General features: G+C 45.1%; 2 protein-coding genes across 4 annotated transcripts; one reads left to right on the top strand and one right to left on the bottom strand.

Annotated features, from left to right (window-relative positions):
- The first annotated feature begins 4,288 nt into the window (after nucleotides 1-4,288).
- Nucleotides 4,289-7,650, top strand: LOC129597393 (zinc metalloproteinase nas-14-like). Its single transcript, XM_055494910.1, has 5 exons — nucleotides 4,289-4,529; nucleotides 4,611-4,763; nucleotides 5,326-5,464; nucleotides 5,527-6,032; nucleotides 6,649-7,650. Exons 1-5 carry the CDS (start codon nucleotides 4,460-4,462, stop codon nucleotides 7,410-7,412), a joined length of 1,632 nt encoding a protein of 543 aa, XP_055350885.1. The 5' UTR covers nucleotides 4,289-4,459; the 3' UTR covers nucleotides 7,413-7,650.
- A 1,360-nt stretch (nucleotides 7,651-9,010) lies between these two features.
- On the bottom strand, nucleotides 9,011-19,408 carry LOC129597375 (SH3 and multiple ankyrin repeat domains protein 1-like). 3 transcript variants are annotated; one of them, XM_055494876.1, is made up of 6 exons: nucleotides 19,000-19,408; nucleotides 16,007-16,636; nucleotides 14,646-15,403; nucleotides 10,606-11,175; nucleotides 9,651-10,140; nucleotides 9,011-9,538 (listed from the first exon to the last, which is right to left on the bottom strand). In XM_055494876.1, the coding sequence occupies exons 2-5, from the start codon at nucleotides 16,605-16,607 to the stop codon at nucleotides 9,679-9,681; spliced, it is 2,391 nt and encodes a 796-aa protein (XP_055350851.1). In that variant the 5' UTR covers nucleotides 16,608-16,636; nucleotides 19,000-19,408; the 3' UTR covers nucleotides 9,011-9,538; nucleotides 9,651-9,678. The 3 variants fall into 3 exon arrangements, with proteins under 3 accessions (XP_055350851.1, XP_055350853.1, XP_055350852.1); XM_055494878.1 differs by lacking the exon at nucleotides 19,000-19,408 and adding an exon at nucleotides 16,884-17,309; XM_055494877.1 differs by lacking the exon at nucleotides 19,000-19,408 and adding an exon at nucleotides 16,879-17,308.
- Between the last annotated feature and the right edge of the window lie 378 nt (nucleotides 19,409-19,786).

The raw sequence follows: 19,786 nt of genomic DNA, 5'->3' as shown, positions 1-19,786 counted from the left end.
CATATCAGATCAATTATGCTGAGAAAAGATCAATTATGATGCTTATTAGCTCATTACGAGATCATTTAGCTCAGTTTTACCGGTAAAAATTTCGACCAATCACAGCTCATATAATTGACCAATCACGTGAACCCACTAAGTTTTCTGACCTACGTGACGTCACAGATCGACGGCCAGACTTGCGCGCCGAGTGCAAAAGTTCTGCCTACGTCTGTCTCAGCTCAGTCAGGACCAATGAGAATTGCGCTTTTTACGCGCTAACCAATCCGATGATTAATAATGGTATTTTACCTGATTACCGATCCGATTTCCGCCAAAATAATCCAGATGATCGCGTTTCTTCTTCCACGATGCGATCCCGCGCAGCCGTATTCCGCACGGTTTTGGCGCCTTCCTAATCCGACCTAGTCTGCCTTCTGCTGGGCTTGTCAGGCCTACCAGCAGGTCGCTCTACAGCCAATTTGGTGGAGCGCGTAAACAGATCTCTTTGGCACCTCCTTCGGTGCTGCCAACTTTCGTGGCTTCTCGGCGCCTGTGCCCAGCAGCCTCGTCCTCTACAGAGGATCTCGCTGCTTAACAGTGGAAACAGCACAAGTTCTCCACAGGAGAGACCTGCACCGCGGCCAGCTGCCGTCTGACTCGATGAAAACACGGGACAAGTTCTCCACAGGAGATACTTGACTCAGTGCTGCCGCTCCTGCTGGCAATCCGGTTGAATGCGCCTTGCTGTCAGATGAGAAAAACCAGTGCCTTACTGGTGCAGTCGATCAATGTCGATCGATCCAGATCCACGTGGCCGTTCGCCAAACAGATAATTATGGCCGTTCGCCAAACGGATAAACAATTCGATTCAGAACCGTCTGTTCACGGCTCTGCTACCATATAATGTGGAACTCAGAATGAGTCCAGGACAGAGATCCCCCCCCCACTGACAGGATCCTGCGTAGCGTAATATGCTATGAAACCTGGATAAATGCTCAACGCACGACATCCACTAGCATAGGTACACTTTATTGAGTGTGCAAATCGACTGACTGAACAACTGAATCCACTCTGGCAAATCTGCCAAGCGAAGAGCCAAATCCATGCTCATCGCAGCGCACATAGGCGCGCCCACACAAGGCACATACGACCAATCAGAAGAGACACAACACAGACACGTCATCCGCGTAGCGCCACAGGCGTGAGGGTGTACGTGAGTGCAGCCATGGCTCACACACGATACGGTATTATTGGTTTTAGTAAGAACAGTCTTAGTAAGTCATTTTTATATTATAATGATTAAGTAAAAAGTGAATACAAAGTACGCCGTTAAACAGAAGTTTTTTTTTTATAACTTCTGCAGTTTTAATTCAAACCAAACGAGTACATGGTTTAAGAAACAGTTAAACAAACAAGAGCTCAGTAAACATATCCGCTCTCTCTGCGGTGCCCAAAACAGAGGTGGCGTTGCCGCGCTGTATCTCAATAGACAGTCGCTGCCGAAGAAATTCGTGAGAGCGGACTTCTCCTGAATGGGTCCGTAAACGCTTTCCCAGTTCTTTGATGATGGCAATGGCCGACGGTCCCCAAGGGCCCATTGTCTCAAAAGCGATGGGCGCGAAAATGTAACGACCGACCAAATAAGAGTATAAACTGGTCTTCCTTTCCTCTGCCTGAACGGCGGCCGATCCCGCGTTTGCCGATGTAGACTTGATGTGGGAAGCGGCGACCGTATCAACAAACGTAACATCCCATGCTAGACACATGCCCTTCTGCCATGCAAATGTTGTGCATCCATCTGGACGTCTGCTACTTGTGTTAGAAGTGCCGCGAGGCTCCAGTTTTGCAGGGATCCCGGCTGATACGAATGCGCGGCATACGACACTGTTAAAAGCACCATGCCGTGGATGCCTGCCGGCGGAAAAAGAACACGATAGACCGTGATGGGCGTAGCAGTCGACAGGCTTGTAACACTTCGCACAGTTGTGCGGTTCGCAGATCTTAGGGCCGAGTCTGAGCCCGACGGAGATTTTTAGCGTGTCATCGTCGAGCAGATTGCCGATATGGGCCGACGGCAATGCATTAAGCCAAATACCGGCTTCCGGTCTCGACTGAGCGAGTAGACGCGCCTTGTTAACCTCATCGTCGCGGAATACTTCTAATAATGTAGCGAAAGACACGTTACACAACGGGAGGTCCCATGCTTTCTGTGACTTTCGGAAATCTGGTGAAGGCAGTTCTGTCAACCGGGCATTGGTTTTCCAAATTTCCAGCGCTGTAGAGACATCGACGGCCGGTCGATTGGGGAGTAGTAGAGACACCAGGTCGGCAACGGAGTGAATCGAAGCCAGAAAGGCTGGGAGTGCTAATTCCTCCTAGCGACGTAAGCCAATACCGCCTCTGCTAACCGGGAGGCTCGCCTGTCGCCAGCTGGGATAATCATCGTGATTGGTCCGGACGTTGCACAACTGTTGGAAGCAGGAACGCAAGACTTCGTCGATTTTATACAGTTGCTCTGAGTATTTCCAGGCATTACTACATCTCAGCATGTATACGATCTTTGGTGCCCCGAGGCAGTGGCGTAGAAGGAAAAGCGCGTGGTGACGTGGGAGCAGCTGCATCCGCTCACACACCGTGGCCAACGATTGCGCTTTCTCGGCAAACAGGGGGGCGATCGCGGCGTCCAAGACGGGAGCTCCAAGCAAAGTCAGACTGGAGCTGGACATTACACGGACACCGGGGTGTTGGGCAAGAAAATCATCTACTGCTTTCTGCTGAGCTGTCTCCGACCCGCCAGAAACGTATAGTTCACACTTTGTGACGTTTATTTCCAATCCAATTCTCCGAGCACCTTCAATAACTCGAGCAAAATTCTCCTGTACACTTTCTGGGAGACCGCCAAGCGTCCCGTCGTCAAGGTACCAATCGTTCAACTCGGTATTAAGGGTGAGAATTACGGCTTGCAATGCTAGACAGAACAATAGCGGGCCCAACGGATCACCCTGTTGCACTCCAGATTCGGATGACATAACATGTTCACCGATGAACAGTGAAGAATGATGTCCGTAAGTTGACTGGAAAAAGGCGAAATATTCCGGGAAGTGCGATTTCACAGCGTCGAGCACTACTTCTCGCGAAACTGTATTGAACGCATTACGGAAATCCACTTACGATGGCTTTTGTAATTTCGCGATTCTCGTTGATAAATTGTCTGGTTCCGTGTACTATTGCTTCAGCCCCACCACGTACGTTAAAGCCAACTTGTCCAGGAGAAAGAACAGCAACTGCCCGCTCCGCTACTTTACTGCAAACAATTTTGGCAATGACACGGCGCAATGTCATTCCGACCGCAATGGGGCGCAGCCCGCCGTCCTTCTTCCGCAAGGCCAGCAGCTTTCCACCGAAGAAAGCAGGACGGATATCAGCTGGCACTTTTCCCTCCAAGACAACGTTGAGAACAGCGGCTAGGCTCTCGCAAAATTATCCACTGTGATCGTCCATTTTCCCACCGACTATGTCGGTGGTAAGAGAAGTTAACAGCAAAGTAAAAAAAGCATACATTGCCAGCGCAAGGTGCCTTAAGTTACTGCTTAAAATGCATAAAGGTTGTTCCCGATTCAGCTTATTAAATCGTCAGGCACTTTCCAGGGGTGCCAACATTTTCTAGTAACTATTTTTTATTAAGTTTGGAAGTTCATATTTGAACTATCTACAGTGTGAACTGTTTCGGCAGAGCAGTTACATAGAAGATCGAGCGGGGCGTGGGCCGTCGTTACACGTAATTTCTCTAAACGTTCTGAGCAAAGTCAGATTGCAGTTTGCGTTACGCGGGTATAAGTATTTCAGAAAATTATTGGAATTGGTCCTTAGTTCTGGTTAACCGTAAACACGGTCTGCAACAAGAGAGGTTATTACACCTAATTTATACGTATGTTATCACACGTATCACATGTAGGAGATAGTACTGCCTGAGTGTGCGATGTTGACAACAAGCTGCCTCAGCAGTAACTAGTTCTAAGTAATGTAACGGACGTTCGTGATTACGCTTATTCGACCAAGCGAACAAAGCTTGGTTGAGAGATTGTTGTTAAAAATAGCAGTTTCATAATTTACCTATACGGCTGCTGCACCGAAACGGTTTGCAAAGGCAAAGGTCGAAAGTTCGAAGGGGGCGTAAAAGGTATAGGCAATTCCCATGTGTCCGATAAAATCGAGTTCACGGCTTCGCGGTTGTTGATTACATCGCTTCTACACTGTTGGCTCCCATGCAGCGGAACTGCAAAATTACATACGTAGCACGATAGCACTGAATCAGTTGCACGTTCACTGCACTGCGAATTTAATTACTTAGAATAAACATCGGCTAAGCTCTCTGCCAAACTTTCGTCGGCTTTTTCCCTTACACTTACGCTGGAGGGTCCAGAGCACCTGCTCGAAAATTCCTTGGATAGGCAGCCTTTTCATCGCTGCAACAAAGATGCATTTCGTGCTTACTGCAGTTATTTCATGGATGTTGTGGATTGTAGGAACATTACCGTCTCCGATAGGTTAAGCATCTTTGATTTACTGTATTTGCGGCAGATGCACCACACCTCGATCTAAAATTTCTCGATCGTTCTATGATACAGATGACAAGCATCTACTGCGAAACGATATCGCCTGGGAGGACGAGGACGACGGCACCGGATATGATCGCTTCGTTCCGGCAACGGGCTATCTGTCACCCAGCGGCTACTGGCCCAACGACGGACAACAGATTCCTTATGAACTGACAGGATTCAGTGAGCTTGCGACTTGTTAAATCAGCATAATATGCTTATTATGCTATCAGGTCTACGCGACGTACGCAGTCTGGAGACTTACTCACTTATTGTCAGTAATTTCTTAATAATATAATTGTCAGTAGAATAATGACTATTTACTAACCTTGGCACATTTTCCGGCTTCAAAATTAGAAAAATCTCATCTTTTGCAGAAACATGGTACACCCTCGTAGTATAATTAAAAAATTATTTCATCTGCAGAGGGTCAAAGGGCAGTACTACGCAGTACGCACTGATTAATTTCGTTTGGCCATGACCTTTAAGCCTATGCAGCTGAATTTATTTTTTAATTATACTACGAAGGTATGCCATGCTTCTACAAAAGATGAGATTCTGGTTTTGGACCCGGAAAATGTGCCCTGCTAAGAAAAGTTTTGTCCAACAAGCCCTCTCCGAAAACGTATTCTTGATCAAACCAGCAGCTCACAATTGCAGCACTTTTTACTGCAATAGAGAGCAATTATGAATTTATAAAAATTATCATTAATCGGTTTATTGTTGTTCTTCTGCTAATTTTTAGACGACGAGCAAAGAACGACTATTGAAGGTGCAGTGCAAACTTTAGAATGGAGGTCTAACGGCTGCGTAACATTCAGGAAACGCACTGCTACCCAGAATGAGTACATTCTGATACAACACCACACGGGACTTGTGCCGATGTAATGTTTTTCTCGTTCTCTGACCTTTCTGAAGATCAGGTAGAAGCCATTGTTTTGCACAGATGCAAAGCGGATATTGGTCGTATTACTGGTCGTCCAACCAGAGTCAAACTGCATTCCCGCTGCTTGTCACCCGGCATTATCCAGCACGAGATCATGCACGCGCTAGGATTCCTCCACGAACACAGTCGCCCGGATCGCGACGAGCACATCAGCATAATTCCCGGTAATATGGTATCGGGAGTTCATGAAATCAACTATCAAAAACTGCCTGAAATGGACACCTTTGGCTTACCATATGACGTGGAGTCGCTGATGCATTACGGCCCCAAATCTTTATCCAAGAGCCCCGACAAACCGGCCATCGTCTCCAAAGTCATCCCGGCGCCCCGATGGATGGGCCAACAAATAAGCCTCACTCCACTGGATGTGGCCAAGCTGCAAGCTGCTTACAATTGTTCCAGAACGGAACGTGCAGTTGTGCCAGGTCATTTAACGACGCCAGTTCGCCAAGACATTAGTGGCGGTACCACTGACACTAGCTCTATCAAAAATGCAGAGAGCAAAGGTAAGGAAAGGGCTTTATGAAATCTGCCTATAGTGTTCTCGCACCACTGGGGTCTTTTTGGGAATCGTTTTCTTAAATTCCTACAAATTGTTCGACTTCTGTTATGCCGCCGAAAATCCCATGTTTGAGAATCGAGAAACACCGGTTAAACTGTGCGGCCAGTTTGCAGGTCTAATTTAATTAGGAACGCCCCGTACTTAACGAAAGAAAACCAAAACAAACTCGGATTTAGAAACCGCTTGACTAGCTTCTGATTAAGGTTATGCGCAGAAATGCTGCCCTCATGGTAAGCTTATCAACAACATGGCGAACCGCTCAGACGACATTTATCCGCTTTAATACTCACATGATACAATTTCTGGAAACTTTCAAAGTATTAGATCACTCAATCAGAACATTAAAACGACATAACAAGAGATACAGAGAAGACTGGAAATCTGTCAATTCAGGTCTTATCAACCTGTGCCCAAATATAGAACTAAATGATATTCTCTTAGTTCTCTTTGTGGCTAATGATTTTGTTTACGCCAGGCTGTATCTTAATATAACTCGCATGGGGCTGTGCGGCTGGTCACATCAGCTTCCGGTAATCTGAACACTTGGCTTCCTCTTGCAGGCGTTTCCGTTAACGAATCGTTGGCTGATCCGCCGTTTGTCTATCCGCTCCCGAACATGCCTGACGAGCCATTCACAAAGGAACAGTGTCAACGGCAGTACTCAGCCCACTGTTACAATTCCTCATGGGACCCGTCGAACCTCCTTTGTGGCAGCAAACGCTACTATCACATCCACTGTTACGACGTGGTCAGCCAGGCTGAACTGCTGAACCTATTCCGGCGCATGTCCCGACCGCCGGCGCGTCTGGCCGTACTTTCTCTGCAGGACTCGCGACACGTGAACGATCAAACGCTGCAGCCGATACGCATGCAAGTGATCAAGCTCTATCTCCGCAACTGCCACACTACGCGAATGACGGGTAAAGTCCGCGGAATGGCGCTAACCAACATGATCAGCTTTGCTACAGCCTTTTGCGCAGACGGTCTTGTTATCCACAAGCTGGACTTCAGCACCTCGCTCAAACTGCGCGAAATCATATTCCGGCAGTGTGTCATACAGTCGGTGGAGGTCGGTAGTTTCTCTGATTTGGTGGATCTGCGAGTTTTAACGCCGGAGCACTTGGCCAATGCGGATGAGATCAAGAAGCAGCGCTGCGATCCGCGTTTTGCTTCGTACCGACAGTGGCTATCCAGAAATTCCTATCTCACCAAGGATCGAGGCAAGGGGAGTGTCTACAAGATGAACCCTGGCGCGGACCGTGGAATGTGGAGTCCGCAAGTGTGGAAAATTCATTTGCTTAAACCGAATGTCATTTGTAACTGACCCTGAATCTGCATTATAGAATGGTATAATGGTTCGGTTGTTAATTGATAACACATAATTGTTGTGAACATTTATTGACAACCACACCGGTCGCTGCTTTTAACCATAAACGCAATTAGTCCAATTACGTTCACAGCTAAAGAAAAAACACGCTCCGAGTCGAGTGAAAAATTACCCAAGTTTGCTGACACCAGAAATGGTCTGTGTTCGGTTGTGCTCATTGTGCAGAGAAAGCAGTTGTTTTACTACTGGAAATGAAGAAAACTTTGCTCACTCTGTAATGGTAATGTCCGTAGTGGACACCATACTGCTACGTTGTTAGCGAAAACTTGGGCACTGACATGTCACACGTCTCAGTGCTTCTAAATGAAACGAAAGCGAAAGAGAGTCAAAATCGCTATGGGCATTTAAAGAACAATACATACGCAGGAGGGGCAAACCAGAAGAATCCGACGATTCATCATGTTGAACTTCTCTAAGGTAACGAGCCTACTAAAACCTCCATTAAAGGAGTTTAGCTACAGTTGTTGCAAAATCATTAACTGCAAGTGGGAGCGGACGGGCGGCACGCCATCGAAACGGACGCCCAATGGCTCCACCTTGACCACCACAATGACGGTGCGCCAAGTGGGAGAGGCCGACCTGAAGAAATATGAGTGCGCTATCCGCAATGACGAGGGCGCTGCCGTGCACCAACTGGAATTGTCTGCTTAGAAGGTGTTTGGTTGATTTTGTGGAGCAGAGTAGAGGATAGTGACGGATGGTGGTCGTTGCAGCGCATGCCCACCCCCGGGAAGCCGCTACCGGTTGAGATGCCCAGGATACCGGATATGTACGCCGTGAAGATGCGCGTTAAGTCGGGCAGTCCCTGAAGCAGTACCGTGTCATCTACCGCGAGGTAGCTTAGCATAACCGCCAAATTTACTTTTAGTGAGCAGCACGCGGTGGACTCGCTTGTTGTGTTCAGATTGTTGTGTCCTGGTGACGGAAGAAATGGATCCGGAGTAGTCAGTGTCGAAGAAGTTTGTACCGTAAGAAGCTTATGTTGAGTTTTCAACCAAAATTCTGACGTATTGAAAGGTTTTATCGCTATACAAATATAAAATATTCATTCATACATCGACACGACCTCAAAGTGCGCTGGCGCTGCCGCCGAACTGGCTTTCCGGCAGAAGATGGGAAAATACAAGTCGCTTACTGATCGTTGTAATTTCGTCCCCTTTGCATGTGAGACTTTTGGCACTTGGTGTGAGACCGGTATTGTTACGTTAAAGGAGATTGGTAAGAAGTTGCTTTTAAAGACGGTGAGAGTCGCACTACTTGTTTTTTGTTTCAGAAAACAAGTAGTGTGGGAGTTGGGAGATCGTGGTAATGCTGTGAGTGTATTGTGCACGGTCCCTTCCCATGTTAATTGGGACAAATTCTTCATTTGATGATATTTGTTGAGGGAAGCTCGCCTTGTACATATTGAGAAATAAAGTGTCATCAAATATATTGTTTTTGTTTCAAAGACGAGTAATTTCAGCGTAATAATGAAGTAACGATTATTTAATCGTTATATTACGTAGGTTATTTATACAACGTAACCGCATTACTGATTACAGCACACAATTTTTAATTAACGCTAACCTCATATCAGCACAACCGCTACAAGGCAAATCATTTGAAACAGCAATACAACAGGCAGCAAGGTACTCGTACATACAAATATGTTTTCATAGGAATCATTGCAAAATCAAAACATGAGCAGTTCTCCGCGGATGCCGGAGGCCAGCAACCCACCGTTACTTCAACGCAAAAGTAAAATCTAATTAATGAGTATTGTCATGGAGAAAAAAAAGAGAGATTGTAGAAAAGGGGAATTGAATCGGCCAGCTGGAATGATTACATGCAAGGAGATCGCTGGTTGAATGAGTGAAGGGATTTGAGAATTAATTACGCGCAAGTCGCCCATTAATTCGGCACGGTACATCAGTGATATTGCGGGCGAGTTGTTAATCGGTCCAGTAATAAATACGGCAGAAATTGGCGGTCATGGAATACCGGACGACATTCGTCCCACTGAGCAACTGTCCAGGTTAAATTATTATACGGAAGACGTATAAGGTGGCCGCTTTAAATGGCAACTGTAAATAAATTTAGTAAAAAAACTGTAAATAAGTATAGCAAAACAAAACTTGTCAATAAATTTTCAATCGATTGCAAGTTTATCCTAGATAATTGTATTTAATGTTTTACCTGAAAGCTAAAACCGCGATGCAGTTATTCAGTTTATTTCCTGCTTGATCATCGGCTCCTCCTCCTCAGCCCCGCCCCCATCCAGTGGCGGCACGAAATGCGTCCCGACACAGGTGATGACGGTGGCCCGTCCGGCGTCCCGTTTAAAGGTCACGGGCGGTGACCCGGCGCCGCTCCCGCGGTGGTGGTCGCCGTGGGGCGTGGCCAGGTCCATAACCATGGACAGCGGCATGCTTTCGTCCACCTCGCCCTCCTCCATCTCCGGATCGGCGTCCTCATCGCCCAGGGACGGCGAGCCGGGGGTTTCCAGCTCCGTGCCGACGCCCATGGACAAACTGGGATCGTGGATATTGTGAGCGTTCTTCTTGTGGATTTTCAGGAAGTACTTGGAGCACAGGTCCTTGTGGCAGACGTCACAGGAGACGCTCTGCGAGCGCCGACGGGCCGAGCGGCTGCTGGTTACCAGCTCGTGCACTTCTTCGCCGTGCATCTATAAAAAATCATTATTTTTATTACTTAACGAACTTGATTTATTTTTTATTTTTGCGAAAAATTTATGGCGTTGGAAACAGGAACATCAATGACACACATAATTACTAAGAAAAAAGACAACAATCGCCCTTCGAATCAAAGCCACCACTTCCGGTCCAAAGGTCACGGTGACTAATGAACGTACGATAATTCTACATGCGTGCATAATAAAAAAAGTATTACTAAACTTTCATCGCCAAATAAAATTCATTTCGTTGCTTTACTGTTTTTATTTTATTATAATAAATTCTTGAATAAATTTTTTATCATTAAAGTTTGATTTAGCTCGCAATAAGTAAATTTATAATCGATTTTAAATTTTACAATTTTTTTATTAAATTTGTTCCGCGAGGATTTGTCGATAATTATTTTCTGCAATACACTATGTCACAATTTTCCAGCAGAAACAGGTTATTCGACCAACCTTCATCATATGCGTCTTGAAGAAGTACTTGTTGCAGAAATCCTTCTTGCAGTGTTTACACCAATTCCGCCGCACCCCCGGTGACGCCGTCGCCCCGCTCCCGGCCTCCTGTGCCCCCGGCACCTCCCCGCTGACAAACTGCCGCCACACCTCGGGGCGGGCGGTCTGAACTTCAGCCAAATAGTCCTCCTGCGTCATACTGTGGACTTTCTTCAGATGCGTCCGCAGAAAATATTTACTGCAATATTCCCGGTTGCATTTCACGCAGAACGACTCCAAATCGATGGGCGTGGTCAGGCTCGCTTGGCCGGTGGAGGAGGAGACAATGTCCGGCAGGGGCGGCGGTTGGGTGGACGGTAGGGATGGACGGGAGTGGGACTTGGTGGAGAGATCGAGGACGACCGGCTCCGGGGAGCGGTAGGGTGGGGGCGGCTCGGCGGGGGCCCCGCGGGGGTGGTGGTGCTCCTTGAGCAGGTGGCAGTGCAGGAAGTAGGGACTGGCGAAGTCCGTCGGGCACTGCGGACATCGGAAGGTCTCCCGGCGACCATGGCTGCCCGGATCCCGGATGCTCTGCAACAAAACAAACAAATTAAATAGAGCAATTAATAACAAAGCAAAAATATTTTTATTTTTATTTTACTTATCTGCCATACTGTCTACAAAATTATTTATTATTTATTTACAAAATTTAATTATCACTGTGTGCGTTTCAGGTGTCTTCTCTCCTTTGCTTTAGACGTAGATAAATCGGTAATTCCCGGAAAATTTATTTATTTAAAAAGTAGCGTAAGAAAACAATGTAAATTCTTGGAACGTAAATTAAATTTATTTTTTGTTGTTTTTTATTTCTCGCTGCAGTTTCTCACGTACTACTTGTTAGAAAAAAACATTAAGACTATAATCCTGTTGTTCGGGTAGATGAGCGGAAAACTAAATAGCTCATATTTAAGTAGGTATGTACAATGAAGTACAAGCAACCCAAACAAATCAAACAGGAAAATACAACAAAAATTATACAGAAATTATCCATAGTTCTGTCTATTACTTTGTATGTGAAGTGCCGGCAAACGCTCACAACCGCTTATGTACTAGACTTGCGATGCCTCTGCCCTACACAAGTTTCCCAACAGCAGCATCTACTTCTATTTCTCAATCGGAACAACAACGGCATGCAGGAAATTTTAACGGCTTTCAGCTAGTGTTTAAGCAGTCAGTTCACATCAGATTTTCACGCCATCAGATTTTCACATTGTCTAAAACACAAAACGACGAACGATGTATACAGCTGTAGAGATAACTTAAAGAACTTTTTGTAACGCTTTTTTCAGAGGTAACTTTTAAAGGTTAACTTTTAAAGGACCTTTGAAAGTTTTAAACGCTGTTAAAAGTTTTAAACGATATTCATTAAAAATTGTAATAAATTAAATTAAAATCATTTCGAAAAGATATTGGATAGAAAGCGGAGATTTACGGCGTGGCTGGTCAGCGGCCGGATAACGCTCTCGTACATTCCCTGCGCATCAGCCGCAACTCAGTCAACAACAACAAGAAAACATTCCAGTAATCCCGCGCCAACAACACCCGGCATCCGACAGACTGAAAGCGATTAAACGATAACGGCCGCTTATTCACGCCGGTCCAGCACCATCAGCGTCGATCAGAAATCTACCGAAAATGACCTTGCGTTGCGCCGGTGCTGAAAATTTCACCGGCCAAATTACGTACACAGCTTGTATAATTAAAAAAAAATGCGAGCGCGTGCAAGTAAAATCCGCTGGATTTAAAAATTTGCAGTGGCGGGAAACAATGCGGAAAATCCGCTAACGAGAGTGTGTTGTCAAGACAGCGATCAGCGTCGTCGTGAGTGCCCGGCAGGGATGATGATGGCGCGATACAAACAACATCAACACAACGACGGGTTGGATAAGCGGAAATGTTGCCGTTTTGCCGACGCGCCGCTGCTTAACACTCATAATTTAGCGGGGAAGGGTAAACAACTACCGGCACTGCAGTTTAGAATGCTGTGTTCTCACAGCCACACACCCACTTTAAAGCGCAACAAATCGCGGTAGCAATTTTATAATTGTTTTTCACAATCCGTTGCACAATATCGCCGCTGGACGTTTTTCTGTTGAAGTTTTTAAACTCGGTTAAATCTGTCAATGTACGCTACAATTTCGGCCAAAAAAATCAACAGAAATATAATCCGTCATGAAGATATTAAATAAATTCAACGAGAAAATATGATCATCGAATTAGGGTTAGCTAATTTCTTATTATGGTGAAAATACAGACCACACTGAAATTATTCTTAATACTCTTGAATTTTTATCACAAGTTTTTCACTGTTTTTTTCTGGGATTTTTCTTTACAGATATTTTTGAAGAATTTCACAGAAAAAGGTTTAGAATTTACGGAAAGAATTTACCAATGCAAACAAATAATTTATAATTAAAAAAGTTATGACAAAGACAAAAAATTTATACAGATTTCGTATTATTCTTCCCTTTTAACAGTTCTTGTTTTATTACGGGCAGCGTAATAAATATTTTAAAGTTTTTTAGGCGTTATAATACATAACTTCGTAAAATGCCGACGGCAATTTTTGTTACGATGCATTTCTTGGAGAGCAACCATTCTTTATATCAGAGAAACTCTCATCGGTAATGTGTTGTACACTGTATATTTTTGAATTAAAAAACTGACGCTGGAAAATTGTTTTGGAGAGCGGCCTGTCATTTCGAAATGTTACACCGCCGCGAGGCGAAGCGGAGTTTTCCGCGCGCATGCACACGACATAGTAGCTCTACTTGCATTTTCCACAGTGCGCTGATTTTTACGCTCGGAAATTAAACTGCATTTTTCCGCCTGCCTGCCGAATGCCGATTGGCCCCTTTCCAAAGGTCACCGTCAAACGCACGCTGTGACCGATCCACATAACGATACTATTCCCGCTACACGATGCCCGATAAACATACAAATTACACAGCTGTTTCCATTAAAGAATTATGCAAAAAATCAAAAGATCGCGGTAAGCAGTTTCGCAGAAATAACACGTGTGTTTAAGTGCATACATTCTGAAAATTGTATTTATTGCTGCTCGTCTTTATGTTACTTGCTATTTTTTTCTCGCTTTTTTTTTAAAGACCCGTACTTATTTTTCTTTTCTGATTTCGATTAAATTTTCATTTTCACGCGAATTTAGCAAATTTTTCGGTATAAATTACTTCCTTACTTTCGTGCGAAATTTGGCGAACACAATATAATTTTTATTTTTGATTAATTTGCGTACATGGTTCGTACGTACATGCTTTGAGTTCTGGTTATTCAATATCGAAAATCCATATGCAAGTGATGGGGATATTTTAACGAGTTGGGAAGATATTAGTCATAATTACTAAGCTGCGAATAGCACTGGTGCGGTTTCAAGGTTAGCGGCGAGTGCAAACGGTACGCGGGCGCAAAGGTCAAGAACATGGAGACGCGCCGGTATCGTTCATCTGGCCAACACGCGGCCGTATGCGCGCGCGCACTTTGTCTCCACACAATCAACACCGATTGCCGCTGCGCCGCACAGTGTGTGCCTTGGGAACCGCCGCTCACCGCACACTTGTTGCACTAACGCACCGGAAGCGCATTTACCGTTGCGTAGCTCTTTAATAACAAATTATGGTACGTTCAGACAGAATAATGTTTTAAAAAAAATGCGCTCAGTAAATTCTGAAGGTTAGGTTTTAGGTTTTAATGCTTAACGTCTGCAAATACAAGGAATCACTCCTTATCGAGATTTGCAGACACTGTCAGTTAAAAAAACTTCAGCGGAAAAATAGCCGCTTCCTCCCACTTTTTAATTACTCCCACTTTTTAAGTACTTATTGTACGAAATAAATTCTGGTTTATTTAATGTAATCGCAAAATTATTTAAATTGAATTCCTACTTATAAAGTTTTTTTGCATTTAAATTTATTAAAATTATTTCATTTTTAAGAATTAAATCTAATTTTTCTTATTATATTTTCTTGCATACATTTTCCACTTACCAAAAGCAGTTGTTGCAAATATCCGTTGTTCTCCCGCTCTTCTTCCTTAACGCTTCCGTTAGGCATCGCGATCCCGCTCCTCTTCAGGAATGCGTCGGCCCTTTCTTGAACCGTCTCCTTCCTCTCCTTCTTCCGCGAACGCTTCTTCGGTTCCCCGGCTCCCAGCGGGCTCCTGGGCCCGCCCTCCATCCCGTGTTTCCGCTTCATGTGAATCCTCAGAAAGCTGCGGCTACTCAGCCGCTTCTGGCACACCTCGCACACGACCTCCTCCGTGCCGGGGACCTCCGGCGGGACCTCCTCCCGCTTAACCGGCACCTCCGGGGTCGGCGGCATCATTTCCGGCGGGGGTCGAGGGAAAAACGCCGCCCCGCCTAACGGCGGCATCATGGGCATCAGCGGCTGCCCGAACGGCGGCATCATGGGGAACACGGGTCCGCCGCGCTGCAGCAGCTGCTGCATGGCGAAGTTCTGCGCGTACATCAGCCGGATCTGGTTGGTCAGAAGCTGGCGTTCCATGTCGGCGGCGGGGGTGTCTCCTTCCGTCTGGACGAGGCCGGGCGTGGTTTCTTCCGGTTTAAAGAAGCCGGGTTGTGGCGGCGGGCCTCCCGGGGTCCCTGGGAGGGCTCCCGGCGGGGGCGAGGGGTCGTCAGGTTCGTAGACGCCGTGTTTGTTGGCTTTGTGGGTCTTGAGGAAGTATTTGTTGCAGAATTCGCGGCTGCACAGCGTGCAGTAGGCGTCCGGGTTGAAGATGCGGGCCCCTGTGGTCAGCAGTGACACTTACACTTGCTGCTTATGTAACAGCCGTTAACACAAAAGGTTAATAATCCGCTGGTCAAAACTACAGCACTAATACTGCACTGTGTACAATCGCTGCAGATGTACCACATTTTTAATTTTTCACTTAAGGCCGCTTTTGTCTAATTTGGCGGCAGCCGGTCAAAGTCTAATGGAACGTTAGTCGTCAACCACACTACGGTATTGCAGCCCGGCTTAAAAAACCTGGTTGCTTAAATTTTTCCAGTACATACATATACAGTACGGCCGTACGGGCTTCATCCAAAAGCCATTCATCAAAATTCGTCAAAAACCAAAACCAATAAAATTTAAACGTCAAAATTTATCATATGACTGAATGCGAAAAGTAACCGTGATAAAAACAGAAAAGTAACCGTGATTTATTTAATAAATTACGTAATTTGTAGCTCGAAAATTCAGCATTCTGGTCCTATACGCTTGGGAAATACGTATTTGCGTATTATTATTCAAATCAACTACTAAAAACATATCATGTAAAAAAATATCCCAGATTGATTCAAGTACACTACATTTTTCCTTATATTGATTCATAAAATAAAATTTACCGGTCGGGGCTACTGGAAACACTCGATTCCCGGTGAGAACCGGAATCCTCCTTCCATTCGGCGACGTGGACCCCGGCGACGACCCCCCGCGGGACTCGCCGCCCGGCCCTATTCGCAGTCCATCCAACTCACTGGAAAACTGCCGTTCCCGATCAACCTCCTCCGCGTCGACATCCTCCTCCTTCCACTGCAGCTCACTATCCACCGCCGCCGGCGACCCATCATGCACACCGGAATCACTGTCCCGGTGGTCCTCCAGCACCGTTTCCTTGCTCAGGTTCAGCGCGTCACAACGGATGGGTTTGTGCTGTTTGCGGCGCTTTGAGCCTAGGTGCACCAACAACCCACCGGGGCTGGGCGCCTCCTCGTCGGAGCGCGACGAATAGGACGACGACGCCGGGGACTCTACGGCGGCTTCCGGAGGAGGGTGGGACGCCGGTGGGGAGGTGTCGATGTCATCATGATGCGGTGAGGAAGAACCTGAGGAAGAAGAGATGGGTGGGTGCGGTGAGGCGGGGGTGAATTTGTGGAGACCCGGCGGGAAACAGTCGATGAAGGGGGCGGAGAAGTAGCGCGGGAAGTGCGGCGCCGAGTCCGTCATTCTGGTTTTTTCAGGGTTCGATCAACAATCTGGAAAAGAAAATCCATGAATTTGCTTATCCAGCAACGTTTTTAACTGAAAATCCGTTGACTTTCCCACGCTACAAACCGTGGGAAAAGGAAAAGGTCACTACCATAGATTAATGCACGATGTACTGGTATGATGAGAAACAGCTGACACACCCAAGGAAGGCAACAGCAGCGCAAAAATAAATACACCGTAATGTCTAGTAATTAAATTAAATTAAAATTTAGGAAAGTATCCGCAATACCATACGATGCATGAGAAACAGTTGCCACATCCAAGGAAGACAGCAGCTGCGCAAAAAAGACATACGCAATGACCAATCCCAAAAATAATCAATTTAAATATAGGGAATTATTCGCAACGTATGGGAAAAAAATTACTACGTCCCAGGAAGATAACAACTGCGCAAAATGTAGCACACCACAATTTTAAATTAAAAAAGTATCCGTGACACGGCAACGTGCGATGTATGAGAAGCAGCTACCACATCCAAGGAAGACAGCAGCAATGCAAAATCAAACGCCCCCACAATATCGACTCGATCAAAATGAAATTAAAAAAGTAGAAGCATATCCGTAACACCGATTGACACACAATGATTTTTGAGAGATGACCAACGGCTTCGCTGGTTGAATGGAAGCGTATAAAGTGAAATGTGGGCCAGCCAGTGAGTCTGACACTACTGACCTACCGCCGCGATACATACCGGGCTTTTTTTAAAATGACCATCAAGAGCAGCCTCATCGCGGCGCATTATGAGCGAAACCGAAACTACCTGTGGAAAAAGTATGGCAAGTGCTCACGCCACTCGCATGAATAGGAGAGAAAAAGTCGATCTGTCCTAATTCAAACACGCTAAACGGCGACATATAAATTTAATAACTGGAACTAAGATGACCATGATGCACGTTTTCGCCACAGCATCGCGTAATCGAGGCGACCCAGTGTAAAACAGCACTCACACTCTACGCTGTGTGTCACTCGCAGTGTTTTTCCAAAATGAGGTCGTTTACAGCGTTTTTGGCGAGTTGGCATTGTTTCGACGGCGGATAGCAATCGGGGCGCTGTGTTTTGTAGGCCACCTTCATCGCAGTCCTACATCTGTTTAATGCGTCCAGCAGTGGAAAAATGTAGATGGGAAATTAAAAAAGCAACATGTCAGCACGCGTAAACAACAACCGCTTCTTAAAACCACGGCGTTCTCATCCGGGCAACGCCCACTAACTGTACACAACGCGTACGAAGCCGCAACACGTACGAAATGCGTTGCGGCCTTATTATTTTAAAAAATGATGCTGCCCATCAGCGGAAGTAGGTTGCAAGTAAGAGTTGCCGAATTATTATTCTGCGTTATTCGATAACTACACGGTAAAATCACTTGAAACTGGCTTTTTAGACGTTATTCGATGCGCTGAACACGAATATCGCGGCCGGACAATTAGACTTTTCCAAAAAATTCCGGTCAGTTGGCGTTAAAATTTCGAGGACAATTTTTTTACGGTGTAGTGTTTGACATTTTACGGCTATGGTTTTTCTATGACTTGTATTTATTTTAGCGCCGTGCGGCCTACATGGCTCTTTGATTGTAGCGCTTTTATCTTGGAAATAGGTAATTAAATGGTGGACATTTTTCAAAAATAGGTTGACTACTCAGCTATGACAATAAACAATCGTTACTGACAGTAGTGACGGGCTTTGTCATAAACAACATCACTTTGCATTTAGAGACAACTTCCGGGTTTCTTACGACACAGAGAAGAGAATCACTTTGTTTTCAGTCATTTTTAAAAACGACGAGACTTTTGAAAGCGTTATTGAATCTATACAGTCTCACTATTCGGTCGTTATTTTTAAATTAGGTCATTCCGGTTACATTTCCTGAAACTTCAAACAATTTTTCAAATTTTAAGTGAAGTAATTTTCAAGAAATTTTCTAAAATGCTTTTAAATCAACCTTTAATGGCCGCGTTAGAGATTCTGTCATTTTTATACAAAGGTTTTTAATTTTAATTATAAAACGGAAATATCATGTAAATCAGCTTTTTTTTATTAATTCAATTTACAGCAATAAACTTATTTAAATAACGAAAATATCAGGGATAAAGAAATATAAATTATGATAAATTTATTTTTAATATTTTAGCTTTTTTTTATTTATTGGAAAAACCCAAATCAATAAGCCGTTGTTATTCCCAGAAATGTTGTTTCAGCATCAAACACTTTTCGTTGTGAATAACAAAAAGTGCGGCTTTAATTAAAATTTGCGATAAATTCCGCTTTTATTACATATATTGGTCAAAAATCAAACATTTCCCAAGAAAGTATTTTATTTTAAGGTCATGAATTTAATGATTCTAGCTCTTACCTTAAATAATAATCATTTGGCAGAGCGGCAATCGAGCAGAAACAACAAACTGGAAAAATATGTTACAGATGCGAGAGATGATGGAAAATGAGAAAACAACTAAACAACAATGCTTTGCCGGCATCAGCATCCGCCGCACTCATCTGAATCGTCGGCACTGGCCTCGAAGACTAAAAAATCGCGATATATGAATCTGTCTTTCTGTGCAACGAGGCCAATCGCGGCGGCACGTATCGCCGTTAACACACAGCGTCGGGGCAGTGTTTTTTAAGTCATCAACAAAACCTTCTTCATCTTTCTTTACAGTGGAATTAAGGCCGGTATCGCCGCAGTCCACCGCGGCGCATAAAAGTTCAGATTGCCGGTGTTAAAGTGATGTCCGCATTAAAACGCGAAGTTTAAGTGTAAAATTTAATACCACGGCTTTAAACGCCAGTCGAGCAGCGCGCGTCGTATGACCAGCATAATATAAAAATCGGTGTTGTGGATTTTTTAATGAGTTGTCGTTTACACGACGATTACGTCGCGCTGCCGCATTCAGCTGCCTTGGTTTTGGCAGTTCATTTTAAAAAAATCAAATCCACCGTTGCCAAGAATATCGTGTATGTGTGTGCGTGGTTTTATTGTGCGGTGATAAACATTCCTTAATGTTCTCGCTTTTAGCGCGCGAACCACTGTAAAATCTCAACTAAACACCGTTGTGCTTCACTGCGACGCGGAAGTCGTAACCACGTAATGTACCGTGTCAGGCTGAAGCGCTAATTACAGTGCGGCGTAATTTGCCGGC

The sequence above is a fragment of the Paramacrobiotus metropolitanus genome, unplaced genomic scaffold (genome assembly GCF_019649055.1).
Source record: "Paramacrobiotus metropolitanus isolate TYO unplaced genomic scaffold, Prichtersi_v1.0 Parri_scaffold0000104, whole genome shotgun sequence".
NCBI lineage: Eukaryota > Metazoa > Tardigrada > Eutardigrada > Parachela > Macrobiotidae > Paramacrobiotus > Paramacrobiotus metropolitanus.
Note: the sequence above shows the minus strand (reverse complement) of the source record. Positions and strands in the feature narration are given on the sequence as shown.